We start from the raw sequence: 14,322 nt of genomic DNA on the forward strand, positions 1-14,322 counted from the left end.
TGGATGAGAGGGATCAGGAGAAGATGTCTCGAATTAGCGAGAGAGATTGGGAGAATATAGCGCCGAGCAAGGGATACCCCGGATCTGAGTTTGTTTGAAAGGGGGGGAGTGAGAAAGGATGAGGTGGAATGAGCGGGTATGTGAGTTACATGTCCTAAGTTGGCGTACGTCGGACAGTCCGGCCGGACATTAATACAGTTGGAGACGCGTGCTCTTCCATGTCCCCGTTGATGTGTCTACTACTGATTACGTGTTTAGAAAGCAGCACGGCTTTCATCTCGTTTTTGGCAGTTCATACGCTGCTCCGGATGAGGGTTCCGCGCATCCTTTTCCGGTCGGCAACAAAGGAAGTCTCGAGAAACTCGGCTTGTTTGCAACATTCTTGCGAATTTTTATCTTTATAGCCGCCCCATGTTTTTAGAGAGTAGCCCCCAAGTGGCAGCTTCAAATTCTCCGTCACATCACTGAACCCCGCCTCGACCGTAAGCCAAGTTCGTCGGGAGCACCATGGGCAACTCAGTGCCTCGATATTCTTCTGGCCGGGAGGAGCCGCAGAAATCACCATGGTTTAGCAAGTATGGGGGCGAGCCCAGAATGGTCTTCAACCAGCCTCACGAACCAGTCATTGATTCTGGGCTTGCGCCTCTCCTCCCCCGCCTACACCCAACCTACTACAGCGAGGACAGCACAACGTTTGACCACATGCCTCCGTACTCCATGCCCACCGGCGACGAGCTCGACATGCTATTCACGTCCGAGAAGTCCCAGATAGACCTCAACGCGAGGCTGACGACCTGGGAGATGGGTGTGCTCGGCGAGCACCTGGTCAATGGCTGGGGGGAAGGTCATCGAGAGATGGACCCGGTCACGCCGCAGATCTTAGAGCGCGGATACGGCGTTGAGGTCGACGAGAGCAGTTGGCATTCGGTCTTTGCCAAAAGCAAGTGGTATGATTTCCGTTTGCCCATCGTCGACGGGTCCGTCCTCCGCCATCCGCTGCCTGGGATTAACGGGTCAGATGTGTGGAGCGTTGATGTCCCCAAGATATGGAGCGAGTTACGGGTGTCTCTGGAACTTGCAAACCGCTGGCTCCGTTACATGGGTCACAGCCCTTGGTTGAGTCAGCTGGTTCACGAACAGCGGGTTGAATGGATGGAGGCGGAGCCGACGGCGGCCGAGCTGGATGGTCCCCGCCATCTTGGGCCGAACAAGAAGCCCTGGAGAATACCGGACGAGAGCAAGGTATACGACAGCGAGAAGACTTTGAAGGTTATTGCGGAGCTTCTGGCACCGAGGCTTGTGTGGACGTTTTTTGACGACGGCTTCCATCCATGCGACGCGGCGGATCATGCCGACTTTTATGGGCGCACAGTCAGGCACTGGAATGGTGGGAACGAGCCCACCAAAGATACGCCGCCTGCAGAGAGGCAACTTGCATTCCTTTCGGTGTACATCCACGTGAAACCTCTTCGGGTTTTGTTGAACCCGGAATCGACCTTGTCAGAAAGATGTCACGCTCGATGGTCAATGGCACTCACGGTATGGCATTCTCTCATCCCCTGATCGACGGTTGCTAATGGTTGTTGCAGATGCTACATCAGCTAATGGCAAGTGCTCTGCTTCTGTGTCGTGAAGGAGATAGAGAGAGTTCATATATCAACCACTAACATGCATAACAATAGCATGCAATTAATTACTCGCGGCACATTGATATGATTGACCCGCCCAGCGAACCCGTACGTCCTCAGCGTAACATTTCATTTTCCCTTCCACGATCCCGTCGGGTTGTATACTTGAGCCCGCACTAACAGGTATCTATCATCAGTGCTACGGCCAAGAGTGGTATGTTCCTTCAAAGTCCTTCTCACGTCAGCCAGTCACATCAGCTTGAGTGTCGGTTACTATCGCTGGAGACAGTATTATGCTATGTCTTCTGCCGTTGATGCGTCAAGTACTAGGTGTGTGGAGGACACGGGCTAGAGTGAACTGACGGCTTCATAGGGACCGTGAACTTGGTAGCTCTGGGATTAAGAGCTTCTTCGGGGCTGATTTCCGCGAAGCCCCCATCATCGACACGACCAACACAACCGGTTACAAACACGGCATGAGCATGGTTGACTTCCCCTCCGCCCCAGGTGCAAACCCAATCGCCTCCCTCTCCAACCGCCCCGTCCCCCACGCCGACCAAAGAAACACCTGCTCTCCCCTCCCCACCGCCTGGTCCTCCGCCACCCTCCTCGAGTCATTCTACAGCGGCCTCGTCCAGAAATACGGCACCGCCGCCTTCCACGCCCCCCGCCCATCATTCTCCTCCCTCCGCGCCCGCCGCCTCGCCTTATCCCGCCTCCGCCCCTGGTACCGCCCCGCCCACCACCGCTGGACACAGTCCCCTTACTCCAACATCGCCGCGCGCGCCGCCCTCGCCCGCTTCACTGCCGCTGCTGCCCTGCAGAGTCTGCGTTCTGTTGACTCAGTTGCTTCTGGTGCGGTCCGTCGGGCGGAGGAGGAGGCGCGTGCTGTGGCTGTGGCGGGGGGGATGTTTGAGGAGTATTATGTGGGCTGGGAGGGTGGGACCTCCACGGCCTACCGGCGCCGGGGTGGTTGGGTGTTTACTGTGTTGGGGTTGATGGTACGGGCGGTGCTGCCGATGGGGGATGGTGGTGTTGTGGATGGGGACGGGTCGCGCGAGGTTGGGGGCGTGTGGGTGCCGAGTTGGGAGACGGTGGCTGCTGCTGACGATGGTGGTGGTGGTATGAGTGGTGGTGGGGGGTGGCGGTTTGGGGAGCGGATGAGGGTGTGGGAGGGGTTGGGGGGGAGGGTGATGAGGGATGGTGGTGGGAAGGAGAAGGGTGGGGAATCGGATGTGGTTGTTGGAGAGGGCGCTGGAGGTCAAACAGCGGTGGGAGAGGGTCGAGGCGCTGCCGTTGCCGCTGGCGGTGGAGGTGGAGAGACAGTTGGCGGTGCTGTTTCGGCAGGCGGGGTTTGAGAAGGCGGATGATGAGTGGCTGGATTGGGATTTTGAGTTTCCTGAGTATAGTGATGCGCCAGTTCGTCAGTATGCGCTGGGGTTGTATGTGCCGTGGACTGGGTTTCCGCCGGTTCAAGGGGCGTCAGAAAGCGGTCGAGGCCAGGTTGCGGGCGGTGATCGTCGTGGCTCAAAAAACGCTGGTGGTCGACCGCCGATGAAATATTTCACCGTGTCGGAGGTGGGTGAAATGGTTTCGGATGACCCGTAGGGGCCGAACTGGGCTCTGCTGCCGGATGGCCAGGGAGGTTATGATGTCTTTGATGTCAGGGGTGAGTTCGAACCTTTTATCCCTCAGGACAAGTTCTGAACTAATTCCGGGGATCACTCAATCTAGCGTTTTTGGAGGGGAACCCCGACCTTGATCATGAATCAACCTTCGAATCGACAGAGCTAGGGCGTGTGGTCATTTCTCAAAAGTTAGCCGCAGCTCTTGTTGCCAACGGCGGTAAGCCGCTCGGAAGGCTTTTGACCTGGAAGCATCCCGAAGTGGTTGCTGAACACGATGGACGGAATGGCCGTGATCAGTGGTGTATTCTTGGAAATTTGGTTTATGATATTACCAGTTCGTTTCCCCTCTTCAGATCTCCCGAACCCGGCGTCTAGCTATCGTCTAGATTTTCCCTTCAGCTCTGAGGCTGAAAAGGAGGCACTCATCGTTGTAGCGTCTGGGAAGAACGCCGCGGGGGATGCACTGGCGGGCCTGGATACGAACAACCTCTTCACGCGGTTGGGGCCGTACAAATGCGGGTTCCTTAGGCAAATGCCAGCCACTCCCCCATCCCGCCGCCGAACATTCACGTTGAGTGAACTTGGCAGACACATATATCCCCAGGTTGGGATGTACTGTGCAATTGACGGCGACGTGTTTGACCTTGGACGTGAGTTTGGAGCAACCCTCTATTACTCCAAGGGGATGCGGATTAACTGACCTTTACAGGCTACCTCCACTCCCATCCCGGTGGCGCACAAATCCTTCATGCATACGCAGGGCGTGACGCCACCGCCGAGTTTATCGACGCCCACCCTGACTGGGTTCAGACGTTGAGGAAGCACGCTGACCTAATTGTTGGGCGCATGATCGACGAGATCACTGATATCAGCCACCTAGAAGACGAAGAAGTAGTGCTTCTGGGTCGCGTATACGACTTCTCAAGTCAGTCATCCACATCTTTCAACCTTCCCACCCCGCCGCCCCGGCCTCAAATCCCATTCCTTCCTGACGCGGAATTAGGCTTGGAGATAGATAACGAAGGTCTCTTCCACAAGCTCACGCCATACATGGGCACCGACGCCACGCATCTCCTCAAGACAGAAGACCCGCCGGCTGCCCTTCTTGAGCTCCTCAAGCGGGATGACCTCGTCTGCGCAAATCTGGTGAGCGGCACCCGACGGCTCATCACAACTACGGAATTCAGCCGGCGCAACCACATCCCCAGCAAGACGGAGCGCCAAAATAGTCCTAGCGTCAGGGACACGAACTGGCGGGTTTGGGTGGCGGTGGCGGAGAAGGAGGGCTCGAAGAAGCAGATGGTTTATGATGTCACTTGTACGTTTGTTTGGTTTGGGTGGTGCTGCCGCACTTTTCGTGAGCCGTATGCTGACATCTCACTTCACTGCAGCCATGGTGATGTTTGGGGGTAGTGAGCTAGAGAAGGAGCTCCGGCTCTGTTTGGGCAAGGAGGTCCTTGATCCCGCGCTTGCGAACGAGCTGCGGAGACATGGAAGCTTTATCATCGGCGAGCTTCGCCCGGAGGAAAGCAAAGCGGATAGGGTGTCTGGTAGGTATTGACTTGGTTCTCATGCGAAAGGTCGTTACTGACTAGTTGAATCATTGTGTAGCTCGGCGGGCACAGGTTTTGCGTAGCAGAGCCCAGTATGGAGACCGGAAACTTGCTGGGTCGAAGAGACGTGTGGGTGCTCTCAATGATCTTGACATAGAAACTATGGAGAGGAGATCGAAGCGAGTTGGGGCTTGGAGGTGAATATGGACGTTGACGGGCAACATTTAAAATGTGGTTTTCTTTTGTCGTGTGTGTAAAGGCGGGTCGGTGTTTTCTGTGAGAGTGATTCGGGAATTATCAGATGGAAGCATGGTGGCATTGCAAGAGAAATATGCACTGGGTCGGGGCTGGCTTTTGTCGCAAAAACGACGTCGCAATTGCGGGACAGCAATTGCACCTTGTATTGTCATAGGCTTTATTTCTTAGAGTGTATTCAAAGTCGCTAGGCAGGCGGGTATCACCCCGTCGCTCGGTTGATTGTTAATGAATTTCGTTCCATCATCGCGTCCTGCAGTTTCAAATGCAGCCGGTGATACCATCTCTCAACCCCCCTCCTCTCCCGGGCCGCCCTCTTTTTTCAACAACCGCTTCCGGTTGTACAGATCGGTATTCAACACATTCGTAAACCCCCTCCCGCGCAGCTCCTCCTGGATCTTACTCACCAACCACCCGTCCCGCAGCCACCGATCCACCTCCGCCGACATGTACCCCGGCAGCTTCCGGGCGCGGGGGTCACTCGTGGTATCCGACGGCCCATGGTTATGCACCTTGTGCTCCTCATTAGGGTAGTGCAGCACCCAGACGTCGCTGTCCTTAACCGTCTCAATGACCTCGAACTTAAAGAGGCAGCCGCACTTCTTACTGGCGCGGTCCGTCGTCGGCTTGCGCCGCCCCTCTGCCTTGGCCTGCCGCACCACCGCCTCGTCCACGGGCGCCCGGTGGTGCCGCGCCTCGCCGCCCCGGAAACACACCCACCGCACCTTGCGCTTTCCCGTCACCTTCGCGCCGGCGATCCGCATGCTATACCCGCGCGGCAGCGTCCATTGGTCCAGCTCGTCCTGCATGGCGCGGCGCGACGAGATGGTGTACCCTTGCGGGGGTGGTTCCAAGGGGGTGAAGGTGGGGTTGGCTTGGTTGGTGTTTGTGTTGGTGGTGTTTGTGGTAGTTAGGGTGTTGGATAGGTGGGGGGTGGGCAGGTTGGGATTGGAGGAGTTGTTAGGGGCAGGGTTGTTGGCATGGTTGTTGAGGATTATTACGGCGGCCGCAGGGTGTTGACCATGTTGTTGGTGTTGATGCTGGTGTTGGCGATGCCCATGCCCGTGCCCGTGCCCGTGCCCGTGCCCAGTGGCCAATGCTGGTGGCGGCGGTGGTTGTGGGGCGGGTCCGATATGCCCCGCCTGAGCTGTGGTCGCGGGGTTGGCGGGGGAAGGAGACGCGAGAGGGACCGCGACAGCGGGGTTCGCGTTGTTGAAGTTGGGTATTTGCAAGGTTGCTTCAATGCGCCCGAGACGGCGATCGATGGAAGTGAGCGCATTTAGTATGGCTGTGAGCTGGTTGTGCGGGAGCCCTAGGTCCGCCATCGCTCTGTGCTGCCCTCGATTCGGGGAGACTTCGACCGACCCCTCGATCGAACAATGAACTGCTTGGTCTGGGTTGGTTGGTTGGTTTGGTGGCTGTGCGCACTGCTTGCTAAATCGTCGGCGGTTTCGCAGTTTTGGTGCGGTCGATACGCGTTTTCTGCCCCGATGAAGGTTGATGGCACGAATTGTGTGGCAAGGGTAGTAATAGAGATAGGGACAAAATGAAAAATGGCTTGGAACTATCACAATCTAACTCTCAAGCGCGCCTACCCGAGGGGCTGAAGAAGATGCGAATCCCGTCACGTGGTCTGCACGAATGAAGAGGGGAACTGCGGGAAAAGAATGTGGTGTGCCCAATGCGGGGTTGCAGCCCGAATCTCTTGAATGTCACTGCTCGGAATTTGTTGCACTTTTTGCTTTTCAGTAGTTTCGGCAACTGCGGTGCCTAACTAATTACCTTTCATAAAAATCATCCCAACTTCTCATCTCGTAATATGAGTCCCTAACCAACCCTTCAACCCCGCGCACCGGATGGCACCCGGGCAGTCGCGATAACAGCAACCCAGCTGAGATCCCACCCGTCGTCCCCAAATCTCTTCTCGAGATACTCCTTCATCAGTTTCTTTACCTCTTCCTTCGGGTGCTCCTTCCTCAATTCCTCGGACCAATTGGCCGTCATGATGACATCGAGCATCATGTCGAAGTTTGTCATGAAAGCGTCGACGCCTTCAGTGTGACTGAGGAATGCGGACACGTTCACCTTCACGTCCTCTAGGCCCTTCTCCTCAAGGGTTTTGCGGATCCAGTTCACGTCAGACCATCTCCCCCAGCTGGTAACTTGCATCGGCATCACCATCGGCGCTTCAAATGGAAACGTGTTGAAGGCTTCCCTCATTAGAGTCATCCAACCGACCTCCAGGTGCCAAGTAGTGAAGCCGAGGACGCCCCCCGGTTGCAAGATACGGATTGTCTCTGCGCCTGTCAGCCCTGGTTCATACTCAACCTGTTTGCTTGTGTCTTACCGTTTAGGGCAGCCTCAGAATCGGGGACGACGTGGAGTCCGATGTTTGTTGCGACGTGAGTGAAGGCGCCGTCTTCAAGACCAGTTTTCTGTTCTTTGTTAGCGCGCTGCGTCGCAGATTGTGAAAATAACAGAACCCGCGCACCTGGGCATCAATCCGTCTCGCCTCGGCTTTCTCCCACCCCTCTAGTTTCCCAGTCGTCTTCTTTGCCAGTTCAATGAACTGCTCCGAGAAATCGCCGCATAGAATACTGCTGTTCTTCAACACGTCGGGCTTCGTGATGTGTTGCAGGACGGGTCCGACGACGCCCACGCCGCAAGCATTTTCGAAGACTTTGAAGGGGGTCTCGGTGGCCTCAGTCAAACCCATCTGGTTTAGCATCATCGTGGCAAGAGGTGTGCTGACGCGGCGGGCGTTCTCGAAGAATATCTCCTCCAGACCATTGCTCCCGAGTATCTTGAAATTGTTGAAGAACTTGTGAAGTTCGGCTGCGCGAGTGGCGGCAGTCATGTTGGGCTAAGTTTAAAGTGGTGATATTCTGAGTACTAGCTGGGATTTTGGCAGGATTGAGAAGCGTAGGAAGATGGTACCGAGAGTTGAATTACATGGAGCGCTCATATGGCCATTTAAGAGACAACATCGATCATCTACATCAAGCTGTGTCGCCCTGGGCCCTCATCAATATGTGCCCGAGAAGTTTCCGTGTCAGCTTACCTATGAGTTCGATCAAGGCATATGATAATGTGACAACCTGATCCCAGCAAAGGAATTAGGCTCCTTTACTCTCCAAAGTATCCGATTCGTCCTTCGAGCCAAGCCTTTTAAAACCCTGCGGTTTAGAACTGGGGTAGTTACAAGTCGCAGGCTCCAGAGGGCGGATTTTATTACATCTCGGACTTGTCGCATTTAGTCGAGGGCAGCACCAATCATGATGGCCATCAACTCTAAATCCTAGCCAGATATTCTCACACCGTTCGAGTGCTTGCTCTCCGTCCCATCACAACTTCGCACGCTTCAGAAGAGACATACAAAACCGGCCACCAACGGCAACACCCGCCATAGCAGCGCCGCCCGCTGAGACAGCCCCATTAACCACAGCAGCACCCGCGCCAGCAGCGCCAGCGCTTTGCAGAGTCGCGAACAAACTTCCGCCGGCCACGTTTCCAATCGCGCCATGAACGGCGGCGGCGGCCGTATCTGTTTCCCGGGGGTCGATTGTTAGCTCTGGTAGCCGAGTGCGAGGGGCCAATCGAGCGGAAAGAATGATAAATAACTAAACGGATAATACTCACTGGCACCGACACCACCCGCACCAAATCCAGAAACGGCGAGGAAAGGTGCCGTCACTAGAACGGGAGCGCAGGCGATGGTCGTACCGGCGACGACGGCGCCGGCTACGTAGGGATGCGCGGCGGCGTACTTCGCCATCTGTTTTATTTTAATGGTAATAGTTAGTATTTGGTTGCATTGCGCGTTTCTCAACCAGACACCAAACTGTACGTACATTTCGGGCGCCGGATTTGGCCGTGTTGATCGCTCCATTCACGGCGGCGGCCGTTGCCGGGTGGTTGTTGACGGCTTTCGATGCGGCCTGAGCGGCTTTCTTTGCCTTGTCCATTCTCTTGGTCTGTAAAACACCAGTTCTAAGGCAGTGTGTACTGAAAACGGATGTTGCGCTTGGTTGTGGTTACGGTAAACTGTTGGCGTTACGGGAGATGGACTGCCTTGGTCAGATCAGGAAAGAACGGAGGTTTTGATGATGGAAAACTTGGGAAGGCTCGAGGCAACAATGCTTGGGCGTGGTCCATGAGGCACCAGTTTCTATTGGCGGCGACAACTTTGTAGGCCTCACGGCAGTTGGCCATGTGTTTCATTGCCCGCCATTGGGCGAATCTCATGCCATACACATTGATAATGAGTTGTCGCCGTTGCACAAGAATACCTTATGTACCCAGCTAAAATGTAAGCCTGTGCTTGCAAATAGCGAAGAAACAACAGCAAAGAGAAAAGGAAAAGGAAAAGAATCTGACAGACTCGCCGTTTAAAGGTAGGCGATTAGCCGTCGACTGACAACGGACTTCGCTCGCATCATTAGTTCACAGCCCTTCCAGTTATGTTATGGCCATCAGCACAATAGCTGGGACCCAAGGGAAAATCTGATGGAAAACACATCACATCTGATTTGTGAGTGTTAGGTCAAGCACCCGCTAACCAGCGACGAGGTCAAAGGAGACAAGTGGCTGGATTGCGGAGCAATGAGGTCAGCGACTGCTGTTGCATCTACAGCTGTCTGACTGGGGACTGCCGACGCACATTATCTCAGACCGAGACCCAAGGTTTAGGTTGTTTGGCTCGCCCCTCACGGAATGTCACTCGTCGCTGAACGGTCCTGTCCAGCTCGTAGGTACTGTTCATCTTCGGATCCAGCTTCCATTAATACCTAAATAGGATACAGAGTTCCAAATCCTATCAGAAACACGAACTGTATTTGTTTTAGGGGCTATTAAGGAACGTTTCTTCACCCCGGTGCTTGGGAATCTCAGGGGGGAAACAAAATAAGAGAAAAAGTAAGGAAGCAAAAAAAAGAAAAGAAAAAGAAAGAGGATTGATAACACAGGAGTACCCAACGAATAGCAGCTCACAATTCGGGTTTGGGGCCAACTAAGGGACGGGCCGTGAGAGGAGTGGTTGTGTCTCATCAGTGTCCACTCACCGTTAGCCATGGCAACGCTTCCGCAACCTTACCTTGAAAGCTAACATGGATGGTCTCGACTCGGTTCCGTGCTGTTTAAGGTATAGCTATCGGTGTTTCTTTATCGACACGTAGCAATATTGCACCCCTTGGAGTTGTGCGAACCTTGAAGTCTTAGTGATTAGCTGCCACAACTTCCAAGGATAGTATTCTTACCCCAGCAAACCATCTCCTTTGGGATAACCTGCCGTCTCCAAGTGGACCTTATGGAATAAACCCAATCTAGGCGCCTCGGCGCCAAGGGAAACAAGAGTCAACCTCGACGCCATGCCCAAAAAGGCAAACGCTCAACTCCAATCACATCGTGACAGACTCGGCTGGGCCCCAGCTAGCGTGAGAAGAAGCGGGAGCTGAGTCTGACGCCCAACCGAGCCTCGACAGAGACGGGATGGGGGGACCGTCATGGCCATTGATCCCTTCTCCCCTATAGTCTCTCGTGTTACGCTCGCGGCTAACCTCACCATTAGCAACTTCTCAAGGTTTCCCAGTGAGAGTCGCATTTTGGCATCAAACCCGACCCTGTTTCGACGTTCGTGGCTCTACGTGACGTTGGCTTGCTGCCCATCTCTCAACTCACCTTTTAACTTTACCAACCCGTTTGTTTTCTTGAGCAATTTCCGACTTTCATCATGAGTATCTTTGTGAATTACGGCGGACCAAAGCTGGACAATGAACAAAAACGTGTTGTTAGGTCTCGGGCCATGGTCGTGGTCCGCGGCCGGCGCAAGGAAGCTAAATGTCAGGTCAAGTCGGGGGGAGAGTCCCTTATAAAGAAATGTGGCATGGTCCTCGAAAGGCGGCGGCTAACAATGTAGTATTGCAGGCACGTACGATAACCTTGGCCCAAAACCGGAAGCTTGTCTGTAAGTCCGCTAGTTATGCCCGTCAGGTTCCACAAGACCGTGTTTCTCCTCGCCTCTATTGGAGCTTGCACTGCACCATGGGTTCCGCATGCTCGGGTCGAGTGCAGCAATGCCCTTTTTGGGAAGGTGATCGCTAATCCATTCCGACGCCTCCGTGTTCTGCAGCTTAGCTCCGGCCCGAAATGATACCGGCGGCAACGGCGGCCACTTAGATCCATCCGAGGACGACCTCCAACAGCTGTTGGCCACACACGAGCCAGCCAGCAACTTCCGGCATGCAGCGAACACCAGCCGCAAGCGCGACAAGACATGGATGGCCGTTGCCCGACAGCGCCGGCCCAATCTGAATCCGTACGACCTCCGCGGCGCGCCACCGCAGTCCACCCACATGACGGGCGTCGACGCCCGCACCTTTCAGGACTACCTCAGCCGGTGCGGGTCGTACTCGTCCTACCTCGACGAGGCCTTTGTGCTTGTCGGGTTCCAGCAGCCGAGCTACTTCCGCCCGGATCTGTCGAAAGCGGCCTGCATCTACATCGGCTGGCTCCTGACGGCGGGCGTGCTGGATGCCTTCCGCGGGAATCAGGACATCACGTACCCGTACTACGAATACCAGGCCGTGCGGGAGCTGCAGAAATTTGTTGACGATGCCGATGCGAAGCAGTTGCACGAGGTGGTGTACCCGGTGGTCATCCTGGGCATGTTCGAGGTAGGTCCCTGCGTGAAAAGGGGCTGGTTGGTCAAGACTTGAGAGTGAAACTGACGACCCCCGTTCACAGATGGTCCGCTTCAGCCCCCGCACGATCACCCACCTGGCCGCCGTAGAGGGCTTCATCAAGTCCCGCGGCGGACTCCACATGATGCCCGACGTCATGCAGCACATCGTCCTAATGTAAGCCCCCCTCCCCAATCACCACCACCACCTCAACCCCCCACCCACCCCACCAAACCACTCCCCAAACCCTCTCTTACTTACCAACAAACTAACAACCAACCAACCCAACCAGGGCCGACACCCTCCAAAGCATCTGCCTCTCCACCCCCCTGACCTACACCCCCCTCACCCCCACCCCCACCACCCACCTCACCACCGCACCGACCTTCCCCGCCGGCGACCAGCTGCGCTCCTGCCCGCTGCTGCTCTGTGACGGCGAGGACATTGCCCTGGCGGCGCGGTATGTCGACCCGGCTATTGGTGTGGAACTGGTTGCTGCGTTAAGGGGGGCGTGGGGGGTGTTTGGGGGGTTGTTTTTGGGGGATTTGGGGGGTGGTGTGAGGGTGAATGGTGGTGGTTGTGATCGGTGGGGTTCGCCTGCTTCGGATGATGATGTGGGTGGGGGTTCGGGGTGGAGTAGTGATGGGAGTACGGCCGTGGGTGGTGGGGAGGATGGTGGGGTGCCGGTTACGGGCCCGGTTACGGCTCCGCTGGTTGGCGGGTTGGATGCCGGTGCTGACGGCTGGGGGTTGTGTGTTCCGAATCTGGACTTGGTTCCGGCTTTACCGCCGAACAGCGTGCCGGTGCGCCTGCTGGAGACGTGCGTTCTGGCGGCGCGCATCATGCGTAACACGCTGACTGACAGGTTGGATGGGTTGGATGATCCCCGGAACGGGCTTGATGTGTTGGTCATGTATGAGAATGTGCGGTTTATGGGGCTGAAGGCGTGGACGGGGCTGCCGTATGTTTATGTTTGGGTGTAGGTTGCCCCCTTTTCTCATCTTGTTTCTCCTTTCCTTTTTTTTTCTTTTTTCCCGGCGCTCGGAAGGAAAGTCGGGTGTAAGGCTAACTTACAGCTGTTGTTAGAAACCTCATCGGCTTTGCGGCCGCTAGGGATATGCGTATGAGGTCGTACTTCATTGCCGAGGTTGTACGCTGCGCTTTCAGCTACGGCTGCTACCAGATGGAGGTCTTCCAGGGTATGTTCCTCGTTTGTTTGGTTTATTTACTGGGGCATACAAGATGGGTGGCTGACTTTGGTGCGTGCTAGCTGTGCTCAGGAACTTCCTTCATCTCCGCAACGCCATCGCGGGCCGCAAGATGGCCCTGGATGATTACACCACGGGAGGGGTCCTAGGACTGGTGTAAGTGGTTCTGATTTGGTTGTCAACTTAAACTACTGCCCAACCGGCCGAGCAAGGAAACTGGGGTGGCGATCATGCGCTAGCAACTTCTCGATGTTCCATAGATCCCTATAAATAGCAATCATTTTCTATTTTTGTACGTTGAAGTCTATCATAGAAGTCGATCATATGTTCTTGACGTGAAAAGTCCAGACTTGAGAACTTGCCTCTCCTGGTCACATCCTCGAAAGAGATACACTCCCACCTGGAATTCCCAGGGCCACGAGTGACACTCAGTTGCTTTTCCTTTTTACATCGATATGGAAGTCAGTCTTTCCGTCAACACGATGAGGTATGTTTTAAATTGCTTGTTATGTATCACACTCTTCCTTCGAAGGACTGCGCCAAGATTCAGGACCAGACATGGCCACAATCCAGCCTGCTGCCGGCTATTTTGGAAATATTAGGTTTCAAACGGCCGTTTTACGTCGTCGTCTCCCTGTTTTTGTGACCTCTCGCCGCTGCCGACCTCATGCCCGCAACGTGGTGAGCTTCCGATGACTAGGGGGTTGAGGCCGATGATAGATTTTCCGTCCACAACGAAACGTGAAAGCCAGTGGTGTCGTATTTGAAACCGGATAGGGGAATAAAGTTCGGCGCCCTCGGCCTTGGGTCCGTCATGGTAGCATCAGCCGCGCTGCGATGCGTCTCGCATGCCAAGCGCCCCAATCCTGATCGTCGCGGCTAACTGTTCTTGTCTGTGAGAGTGCGCCTCGCCAAACGGTGCCTCTCAGCTGTTTGATAGTGCCGGAAGGGAAGAACTTTCGAACCTCTCGTGGGCTTCTGGATTTCACCGCCAAGGTCGCCCAGCTTCCAACTGGTACAAGGTATGCTTGTTTACATACCTTTGGCAACCTCAGTACTGCAAGAGCTCGGAGCCTCGCTGCCGATGGGAAGGTCGAGTTAGACTCCAGAAGACTTGGCATGGACATGGGGGATTATGGTGTGTCCAACAGATAAGTATTTCATAACTGTTTTGATGTAAGGGTAACCAACAGTATTTGAAAATTGGCTTGGAGGATGGGAATAGGTCAAGTAGTAGCCGGCTCTTGGAGGTTGTATCACATATCACATACAATCAAGCTTGACTATAACTCAAAGGAAACGGTAAACCATTCTTTTGCGCCTTGAATCTCAGTCCAAAATGCAAGCCGCCCGCTCTCTCGCTAGGTGGCCAA

General features: G+C 55.1%; 6 protein-coding genes across 6 annotated transcripts; 3 read left to right on the forward strand and 3 right to left on the reverse strand.

The window, feature by feature from the left end:
- Positions 1-82: 82 nt before the first annotated feature.
- On the forward strand, positions 83-1,832 carry F5144DRAFT_246348 (uncharacterized protein). The gene is made up of 3 exons (XM_066783401.1): positions 83-1,539; positions 1,590-1,736; positions 1,826-1,832. Exons 1-2 carry the CDS (start codon positions 508-510, stop codon positions 1,665-1,667), a joined length of 1,110 nt encoding a protein of 369 aa, XP_066643385.1. The 5' UTR covers positions 83-507; the 3' UTR covers positions 1,668-1,736; positions 1,826-1,832.
- Positions 1,833-3,866: 2,034 nt separating this feature from the next.
- Positions 3,867-5,066, forward strand: F5144DRAFT_593046 (uncharacterized protein; the record flags this gene model as incomplete). The annotated part of the gene is made up of 5 exons (XM_066790419.1): positions 3,867-3,906; positions 3,966-4,019; positions 4,260-4,574; positions 4,868-4,938; positions 4,980-5,066. The coding sequence occupies 5 exons, from the start codon at positions 3,867-3,869 to the stop codon at positions 5,064-5,066; spliced, it is 567 nt and encodes a 188-aa protein (XP_066643386.1).
- Positions 5,067-5,351: 285 nt separating this feature from the next.
- Positions 5,352-5,873, reverse strand: F5144DRAFT_548240 (uncharacterized protein; the record flags this gene model as incomplete). Its single annotated transcript, XM_066787518.1, has 1 exon — positions 5,352-5,873. The coding sequence occupies one exon, from the start codon at positions 5,871-5,873 to the stop codon at positions 5,352-5,354; it is 522 nt and encodes a 173-aa protein (XP_066643387.1).
- A 1,030-nt stretch (positions 5,874-6,903) lies between these two features.
- Positions 6,904-7,921, reverse strand: F5144DRAFT_548241 (S-adenosyl-L-methionine-dependent methyltransferase; the record flags this gene model as incomplete). Its single annotated transcript, XM_066787519.1, has 3 exons — positions 6,904-7,367; positions 7,412-7,499; positions 7,556-7,921. 3 exons carry the CDS (start codon positions 7,919-7,921, stop codon positions 6,904-6,906), a joined length of 918 nt encoding a protein of 305 aa, XP_066643388.1.
- A 149-nt stretch (positions 7,922-8,070) lies between these two features.
- F5144DRAFT_246362 (uncharacterized protein) lies at positions 8,071-9,253 on the reverse strand. Its single transcript, XM_066783402.1, has 3 exons — positions 8,916-9,253; positions 8,704-8,839; positions 8,071-8,608 (listed from the first exon to the last, which is right to left on the reverse strand). The coding sequence occupies exons 1-3, from the start codon at positions 9,027-9,029 to the stop codon at positions 8,409-8,411; spliced, it is 450 nt and encodes a 149-aa protein (XP_066643389.1). The 5' UTR covers positions 9,030-9,253; the 3' UTR covers positions 8,071-8,408.
- A 1,539-nt stretch (positions 9,254-10,792) lies between these two features.
- F5144DRAFT_630142 (uncharacterized protein) lies at positions 10,793-13,252 on the forward strand (the record flags this gene model as incomplete). The annotated part of the gene is made up of 7 exons (XM_066792409.1): positions 10,793-10,901; positions 10,987-11,026; positions 11,192-11,735; positions 11,806-11,918; positions 12,034-12,702; positions 12,828-12,940; positions 13,012-13,252. The coding sequence occupies 7 exons, from the start codon at positions 10,793-10,795 to the stop codon at positions 13,107-13,109; spliced, it is 1,686 nt and encodes a 561-aa protein (XP_066643390.1). The 3' UTR covers positions 13,110-13,252.
- Positions 13,253-14,322: the final 1,070 nt, after the last annotated feature.

This window comes from Chaetomium tenue (assembly GCF_020726465.1).
Source record: "Chaetomium tenue strain MPI-SDFR-AT-0079 chromosome Unknown F5144scaffold_4, whole genome shotgun sequence".
NCBI classification, from domain to species: Eukaryota; Fungi; Ascomycota; class Sordariomycetes; order Sordariales; family Chaetomiaceae; genus Chaetomium; species Chaetomium tenue.

What these genes read in the sequence shown, in the direction of transcription:
- F5144DRAFT_246362 (XM_066783402.1), bottom strand. Translation starts at nt 9,029, where the DNA reads ATGGACAAGGCAAAGAAAGCCGCTCAGGCCGCATCGAAAGCCGTCAAC. An exon ending in CCAAATCCGGCGCCCGAAAT is followed by an intron (nt 8,840 to 8,915) that starts GTACGTACAGTT and finishes AAAATAAAACAG; the next exon opens with ATGGCGAAGTACGCCGCCGC. An exon ending in TGCGGGTGGTGTCGGTGCCA is followed by an intron (nt 8,609 to 8,703) that starts GTGAGTATTATC and finishes CCCGGGAAACAG; the next exon opens with ATACGGCCGCCGCCGCCGTT.
- F5144DRAFT_246348 (XM_066783401.1), top strand. Translation starts at nt 508, where the DNA reads ATGGGCAACTCAGTGCCTCGATATTCTTCTGGCCGGGAGGAGCCGCAG. An exon ending in GATGGTCAATGGCACTCACG is followed by an intron (nt 1,540 to 1,589) that starts GTATGGCATTCT and finishes TGGTTGTTGCAG; the next exon opens with ATGCTACATCAGCTAATGGC.